The 8,459-nt window shown below is 63.7% G+C and overlaps 1 protein-coding gene across 1 annotated transcript; it reads right to left on the reverse strand.

Annotated features, from left to right (window-relative positions):
• On the reverse strand, nucleotides 1–7,792 carry EPN1 (epsin 1). Its single transcript, XM_057314566.1, has 9 exons — nucleotides 7,517–7,792; nucleotides 6,399–6,523; nucleotides 5,503–5,577; nucleotides 4,835–4,918; nucleotides 3,166–3,451; nucleotides 2,393–2,500; nucleotides 2,114–2,197; nucleotides 717–974; nucleotides 1–617 (listed from the first exon to the last, which is right to left on the reverse strand). Exons 1-9 carry the CDS (start codon nucleotides 7,761–7,763, stop codon nucleotides 409–411), a joined length of 1,476 nt encoding a protein of 491 aa, XP_057170549.1. The 5' UTR covers nucleotides 7,764–7,792; the 3' UTR covers nucleotides 1–408.
• Nucleotides 7,793–8,459: the final 667 nt, after the last annotated feature.

Consider the following 8,459-nt stretch of genomic DNA (forward strand, 5'->3'; position numbering starts at 1 on the left):
ACCCGTGAGAATTGCCATTTATTCCCGAAGTCGCCAAAATTATCACCAAGGATTCACCAAGGGGTGTGCATGGGGACGAGGAGGCTCAAACACTGATTTGAGGGGCCAGTTGGGAAGGAGGGGGATGGGTGGGGGGACCCCCAGCTGTCCCTCCCCTTTCTAATGCCACAGGAAAGGGGTCCTCCTCTGGCCAGCACCCCTCCCCATCCCCCATGTCCAGTTTCTCTCCAGGGAGGTGGGGTGGGGGGACATGGAAGAGGGTGTAGTGTGAGTGGGCCCCAGGAGGGGGAGGGTGCTGGGATGGGGGCAGGGGTCCCCCACTTCACATGCACTCACAACACTGGTCTCCCAAAGAGCAGAAATGGGGGAAGCCAGGCCAGGCCAGGCCAAATCCCCCTCCCTCCTGGATTATAGGAGGAAGGGGTTAGTGTTGGGGGCCGGGGGGCCTGGGGGCATCATGGGGGGCAGGCCAGGGCCCCCACCAAGAGGAGAGATGTATGTCGGCGGTGCTCCAGGGGCCGGGGGCACAGGGCTGAGCCGGAGCTGGTTCAGGGTGAGCGTCGCAGGGGGTGCGGGCTGGAAGGGGTTGGTGATGGAGGGGCCGGTGGTCGGGGCTCCTACAGGAGAGAAAGGAGAGGAGACACATAGAGCAGAGTCAGGGGTCTACCTGGGGAGAAGGTCAGCGGGCAGGATCAGCCTGGGAGGCCCACACTCACCGCTTGGCAGGAAGGGGTTGGAAGCCTTGGCTCCTGGCGGTGTGGGGCCCGGCCGGCTCACCAGCGAGTCCAGGTCGACGAGGGCTGCATTAGGCCCCAGGAATGACTCTGGTGTCTTCCGTGTGGGCGGTGGTGGCGTTGGAGCAACTGTAGATGGGGGGCTTCCCACAGCCTCAGCCAGAGAGCCCCCGACCCCACTCATGTCGAACGCCCCAGGACTGCGGGCGGGCACCTCTCCAGCGAGCAGCTCCAGCTCCCCTAGAAGGAGCCAGAGAGGGGGTCAGGGGAAGACACACAGTGGGGCCCTCAACAGGGAGGCCGCGGTACTGAGACAGCCCAGGGAGGGACCTCGGGGTAGAGTGTGCTGGGGAGAACCAGCAGGGGACAAGAGTACTTAAGGGGTGCTCACACAGCCCCACAAAAACCCCACCGGTCCCACAGTCCCAAACAGAAACTTCACGGTGGACAGACAATGGCAGGCACCAAGGAGCCCAGCAGCCTGGATGACATTTGTTAGCTTGAGATTTGATTTTCTTAAAGAGAGATGTAAGAATCCTATCTGACTTCAGGAAATGCACGAATCAGTGCGAAGAGAGGAGAAAAGGCCCAGAGGAAGGCCAACTGCAGACTGCACAGAAACCAAGGTGGGCCTGGGGGGACAGGAGCAGACCACTGGTGCCCCACCCCCCTTCTCAGCTGGTGCCCCATCAGTCCCACATACTCCTGCCGGCCTGCATTACTCAAAGATGAACAAAGAAGGAACAAAGGGACCACCACTGCTGCGGGAAGAGACGCCAGGGCCTCCGGGAGAGAGGCTCCTGCACCCTCCTGACACCTCACGGGGATGGGTATTATATTGGGGACAGAGCCAGCCCAGACTCTGCCAGAAGGAGGAACGCAGGAGCCAGGACGCCCAAAGGCCAGGTGCTCCGTGGATGGGGCGCCAGGTGGGAAAGATGCACTGGGCCTTGAGGCACCAGTGGGCAGGCAAGGAAGGGGACACTCGCCAGAGGCCCCTTGCGGTCACTGCACTGCTGGGCACGCAGGGTACAGCCGGCCGGGCCCTCAGAAACACCCAGAAAAACGTTCAGGGAACAAAGAAATCAGAGGTCATATATGGGAAAGCTCCAGAAAGAGAACTCCCTGTGCTATTCTTGCAACTTTTCCCTAAGTATAAAATTACTCGAAACAAAGTTAAAGCTTTCTTTTCAAAGATAAACCGTCAAGTTTCAGTATAACTGCCTGGGCGCTGGGTCCCATGGGGAGCTGTGGGGAGCTGAATCCACCCTGCTTAACGCCTCACTCAGAAGCACGCCCCCCTGACCTGCAGGGCCACCTGCCAAGGAGCCTGTTGGGGGGATGGGGGGGGCGCCAGGCCAGGGGTGGGGGCGGCTTACCCGTGCTGCTCCCGGAGGTTGGCAGGGCCGTGCGCAGTCGGTCAAAATCAGAGAACTCATCAGGCTCCGCATCAAACCCCACTGCTGTAGGGATCCAGGATGTCAGATCAGCTCAGCTCATCGAGGGGACCAGCCTCCCCCTGCCCCCCAGCACCCAGGAGACCACACACCTCACGCTGACCTGCGCGCGCACAGCGCGCGCGCGCACACACACACACACACACACACACACACACACACTCAGGCCCCCTGGGCCCGACCCCAGAGCCCAGCCAGTACCTGCGGTGCCATTGGTGCTGGGCTTGGCAGGTGACCCTCCCCAGGGGTCTGAGAAAGCTGGGGCTGGAGCCCAGGGATCAGAGGCAGGGGGTCCAACTGGGGCCCCACCTGGGTGAAGAAGGAGGCATGTGAGAGGCTGGTCGTTGGAGGATTTGTCACCTACGAATAATCTGTGCCCACCCTCTCCAGCCCCCCTTTCAGGCCCACCACCTCCCAGAAGCCCTGCCCTGCCCCCACCCAACATCCTGGGATGCAGCTGGACAACCCGGAGGCTTCGGGCCCAGTCCCAGCCAGCCTTTCCCGCCCGGTCCCCACGATCTAGCCATGGGTACACCCAGTGCTGGGCCTCTGCCCGTGTGTCCCTTCCTGGCAAAACCCTCCTCAGCCTTGAGGCCTCTGGAAAGTCCCTAAGAAGCTCCCCAGTTGGGTAAGGGGCCTTGAGTGTGTGTCTCACCTAGGCGGGCCCAACCCCCACACCCAAGCCCCCAGAGCTCCCTGAAGTCCCCACAGGGTATGTGGCTGCTTCCCAGCCTGCCTGTACCCAGCCTCCCCAGCCACCCCACCCTGACTCCACCCGAGCAGCCTCTCTACACCCCAACACCCCCTGGTCCCCTTCCCATTGTCCTTCAAGGCTCCCTCACGCGCCTTCCTCTGGGGTGTCTTATCTGACCCCCACAGTCACCCACTTGACTGTATCTGTCCCTGTCCCCAGGGCGTGCCCTGGACTGCACACTGGATGTGGAGGCTGGAGCAGGCAGGCAGCCAGCACTCACCATCAGAGCTCCCCCATGGGTCAGGCGTGGGCCCCTCTCCAGCTGCAGGGGGCTGGGTCCCACCCCAAGGGTCAACCGGGGGCCCCGCAGGGGCAGCAGGCCTCCAAGGGTCCCCAGAGGCTGGTGTAGGGGCCGGACCACCCCAGGGATCAGCAGCCGGAGGGACAGGGGGCCCCCCCCAAGGATCCGAGGTGGAGGCGCTTATGGGCGCTGGGCCCCCCCAGGGGTCTGAGGCTGGCGGTGGAGCCGGGGCCGTGAAGACGTCAGCAAGATCCATGAGGGATGACTGCAGGAGACAAAGGAGAGAGCGTATAAGGCGTGAGCAGGCCAAGCCAGGAGACGAGGAAGAGAACCTGGAGGAGAGATGGCCGCAGCACGAGAGAGGAGAGAGAGCCAGGGCGTCACGGTGGAGAAGACCTGCCGCTAGAGAGAGACAGCCAGGGGCCACGAGACAGGCGGAGGCAGCCTCCCCACCTCCCAGTGCCACCCCACCACCCCAGCACAGCCCACCACCAAATTCCAAGAGTTCCACCTGGTCCTGCCCCCGTCCCTCCATCCACTCCCCAGGTCCCACCAGGAATGAGCACAGAGGCCAAAGCCCAAAGCTGCCCCTCCCGGCCCCACCCGTGCAGTTCCCACGCATTCTGGGAGGTCTGCCCTGGGTCGCCCTCCCTGAGTCACCAGTCATTACAGGCCGGCCGCTCTGAACAGTCCTGGCTGAGGCCCAGCACACGTCCCGCATCACCGCACTCTCCAGGCTTCCAATGCAACACATGAGCAACGTACACACGTGTGCACGCTATCTCCCCGTGTTCTGGGGGTGAACCCAGCCAACCAGAGCACTTGGTGTCTGGAGGCAGAGGTGCCACACCTCCCATCCCCACAGGACAAAGGCAGCAGGGTGCTAGGACCAAAGCCCAGCGATCCTCTAGGACGCTCTGACTTGCCAGCCATCACGGAGACTCTCTGGCTGAGGCCGGCCTGAGCAGGCTTTCCTATCAAGAGCCCTGCTATGGCTGACCAGCCAGCCTGCCCATCGGGAGGGTGTCTACACTCTTTCAATCAGAGGGAGCCCCACGACCCACCCCACTGTGGAGGCCGACCTCTCTATGAAGATACTCAGGACACCCAGGGCGCCCGGAAGTGAGGAGGCCTCACATGTGAGGCCATGGAAGAGGCCAGCTTGGATGCCCCAGCCACATGAGTGCCCTTGGCCCTGACATGTGGAGGAAACCCATCCCCCCTTAGAGCCAAGACAGAAACTGAAACACGACCAAACGTCATCTGTCTCCACTGGGGGGGACTGGAGGCCCAGAAGGCTGGGGACCAGACTGGTCTCGCTCACCCACCGACCCTCGGAGTACGGGGTGTGGGCGGACATGAGGAGGTGCCCAAGACAATGTGAGCGTGCAGTAGCTCTAGGCCACCCCCTTCTCGCACAATCAGGCTGCTCAGCGACAAGGACTGCCCAGGAGCAGGAACGGCCCCCACAGCAGGGACAGACAAGAGTTCACACCTAGTGCGCTCTGCGCCCCAGGCACTAACAAAGTGCCTTCTGGTCTCCACGCATCTGCGTGAGAAGAAAGCGACCTTCAGCAGCAGCAGCCTGGCGCCCCCTCCCCACAGGCCCCAGAGTGCATGGAGCGCAGGGCAGCCAGCCTGTGCTCACCTCCTCCTGGCCACCGGTCTCCCTCCTGCTCTCCTCTATGGCCATCTGCAGCCTCAGGTCGTCCCCACGGCGGATCCGCTCTTCCTATTTAGGTCACGCAGGAAGGCAGCAAGGGAGGGTCAGAATGTGAGGGACACGGCTGCCCCCTCCCCCAACTGCACGGCCCCTGACAACCCTCTCCCACCCAGACAAAAGTGACAAAATTAAAATGGGATGTGGACAATGTGTGGGAAGGAAGGACGGGGAAGAACGTGCGGTCTGGGGGACAGGGCCGTAGGGGTGGTATGCAGGAGATGAGCCTGGCCTGGCACGGCTCCGACAGGCTTGGGAAGCATGGGGCCCCGGGGAGGACGGGCCCTCCCGCCAGATGCCTGACTCTGTGGTGTCTGCTGTGCTGGGCGGAGGTGACCAAGCCTGGGGCTGTGGTAGAGGGTGAGGGAAGGGCTCCCTCGTGCCCCCAGAGCAGCTACAAGGCACCTGCTTCACGTGCTGCGACCGCACCGCCTGAGAAGCCCTGTGACACAGGTCCCACTGCTGGAAATGCTGCAGCAGAACGTGTGTAAACTAGGGACGGGGCTGGTGCAGGGGGGCGCAAGGAGGGGCAAGGACGCGGGGACCTGAGGAGGGCCTGAGGGGAGCCCTACAGAGGGCAGGGAGGCTGCTCTGACCTTGTCGTGCTCCTCTCGGCTCAAACTAAGGGCCAGCTGGAGCTGGACGTCGTCCTCGGGGCCGCAGGACGGGGGCTGGGGGAGAGAGAGCGTGAAGGGGCCGGGGCGGGACACGAGATGGGAGACAGGGAGGGAGAAGAGGAGAGACAGACAGACAGAGACACACACACACAGAGCAACGGAGGAGAGCCAGGGAGGCACAGAGCCACAGACACGGTCACAGAGAGAGCACAGCATCCACGCAGAAGAAACAAGAATTCTCTGGACAAGGACAGAGGAGGAGCAGGATGGAGGAGGAGGAGGAGCGGGACGGAGGAGGAGGAGGAGGAGCGGGACGGAGGAGGAGGAGGAGGAGGAGGAGGAGGAGGAGGAGGAGGAGCGGGACGGAGGAGGAGGAGGAGCGGGACGGAGGAGGAGTTGGAGCGGGACGGGGGAGGGGGAGCAGGACGAAGGAGGAGCGGGAGGGGGAGGAGGAGGAGGAGCTGGACGGAGGAGGAGGAGGAGCGGGATGGAGGAGGGGGAGCGGGACGGAGGAGGAGGAGGAGCGGGAGGGGGAGGGGAGGAGGAGCGGGAAGGAGGAGGAGGAGGGGGAGCGGGAAGGAGGAAGAGCGGGACGGAGGAGGGGGAGGAGGAGGAGGAGGAGGGGGAACGGGACAGAGGAGGAGGAGGGGGAGTGGGACAGAGGAGGAGGGGGAGCGGGAGCGGGACGGAGGAGGAGGAGGAGCGGGACGGAGGAGGAGCAGCAGAGAGAGAGAGGAGCAGCGGACAGATAAGGGAGGCAGGGCGGGGGGACAGAGCACACCGGCCCTCAGGAGCTGAGGGGTGAAGGATGGAAATGGGATGGCAGAACCGAAGTCAAACCCCTGCCTCGCCCCCCACACCCACGGGGCCGGTACCTGGTCCGCCTCCTCCTTGCTCATGGCCAGGGCCAGCTGCAGCTGCAGCTCCTCCTCCCCGCTGCTCTGCGGCCACGCCTGCTCCGCCTCGGGAGGGGGCCCAGAGCCCACCGCTGCTGAGGAGGCTGCCGTGGGGAGAATCAGCTGAGACACGGGTGGGGAAAGAGAAGGCGGCCCCCCAGCCCAGAGAGCGGGCTTCCACTGGGGGTGGGGGGGTGGACTGCGAGCCGGGTTTGTCAGGCCCCCCAGAATCCCTGCCGGCGCAAGAGCAAAAGCCCGCCAGGAGAGAGGCAGCAAGTCTGGGGGCCTCAGAGCCCATGAGCCGGGTTTCCACACTGCACACCTGGGGCCTGGCACAGAGCCCAGGGGACACAGGTCCTTCATCCCTGGTCCCACAAAGCTCCCATGTGTCCAGCATTTGCAGGGCTGGTGGAGAACCGTACGGCCGGACCAGCTGGGCATTAGGGGAAGAACAGCACCTGCATCCTCAGGCCCCAACCTCAGCCTGGGTGAGGCTGACACAAGGGGTGCCTGGCAGGAGCGAAGGGAGGCAGGAACAGAGAATGGGAAGGGGGAACGGACAGGGCACAGTGGCCTAACACAGGCGAAGGACCAGCTGAGCTGGGGGGTAGCGCCCGACCACTCCTCCCTGCTGGCCCGTGCTGGTATGGGCATGCAGTCCCCCCTCAGAGAGCCATCCTTAACCTCCAGCCCTGGGCAGCCCCCTCCAAATCCCCTGCTCTTTGTCTTAGGCACTGAGTATCCTCAGGCAGGACCATGGGCGAACCTGTCTGGCAGCTCCAGGGCTCAGGCTGCTGACAGGGGCACACCTGGGCCCTCAGGTGGCTCTTGGTCAACATTTGTGGGTGAACAGAACAGTTCTCAGCTGTCAGGTCCCACAGCAAGGGGGACAGGACAGGGAAGGACCGTCGTGGGTGGGGAGAGCCTGAATTTGGAACTCCAGCCCACCTGGCCAGGAAGGAGGGGGAGCGAGAAGGCTCGGCGGCTGGGCACAGGGCGCCGGGCAAGGAGGCAGCCTGGACCCTTGGCCACCAGGGGCTTCCAGAAGAAGGGGCAGGGTGGGCCAGGAGGGACCTCCTGGGGGCGGCAGGCCTCACCAGTGGCGGTCTGCGCCAGCTTCTCCTTGGTCTTGAGCGCATGGGCGCGTTCCTCCCGCAGCCGGTCCTCATCACGCAGCAGGGCCACCAGCTGTTTGGCCTTCTCACGCACGTTCACACCCTGGTCCTTGCCGTCACGGTCCACATACTGGAAGTCCTTCAGCGTCTGCACGGCGTACATGTTCTCCTTGCACTGCTGTGACACGCGCTCCGAGCCGGTCTTGATGAGGTACTCCATCAGCGTCATGGCCTTCGGGGCGGGGGGCACACCAGTCACTCACACGGCTGCCAGGATCCCAGCCCCAGCACCAACCCGCATGTCATCAGCAGACGGATCAACAAGCGTGGCCCATCAGCACGGCGGATACCACACGGCCATGAGAGAGAACCCAGCACTGCTGCGTGCTGCCCCCTGCAGGGACGACCCTGAGGACGCGGCGCCGCATGGAAGCAGCCAGACGGCATAGAGCGCGCTCACAGGGCACGTCCTCAACAGGCACATCCAGACAGGAAGGAGGGTCACAGCTGCCAGGAGCTGGGGGATTCCAAACGGATATGGGCTTTGTGTTCAGGATGACGACAATACTCTGGGCCTAGGCGGCGGCGATGGCTGCACCCCCAGGAACATGCTCGATGCCCCGGCACCGCACGCTTGGGACTCGTGCGGCTCGGCGACTACGTGTGTCTCGATACAAAGACGGAAACAGGGAAACGGCAGGTGCGGTCACTGCGGCGACACCTGGACTTTGCACAAGGGTGCAGACCCTGCTCTGTCTCTCTCAAAGGAAAACCCAGCGCAGCATGGCCACAAACACACACTTGTTCAATCACACTCCAGAGCAGCCCAGGACACGGGCGTGTGCACTGCCTTCTCCGCTGTCCTGTAAGTCTGGCAAGTGTCACCACTTCCAGCTCTGAGAACCACAAGGAGACGACTCCCTTA

Source organism: Ursus arctos, unplaced genomic scaffold (genome assembly GCF_023065955.2).
Source record: "Ursus arctos isolate Adak ecotype North America unplaced genomic scaffold, UrsArc2.0 scaffold_19, whole genome shotgun sequence".
NCBI classification, from domain to species: domain Eukaryota; kingdom Metazoa; phylum Chordata; class Mammalia; order Carnivora; family Ursidae; genus Ursus; species Ursus arctos.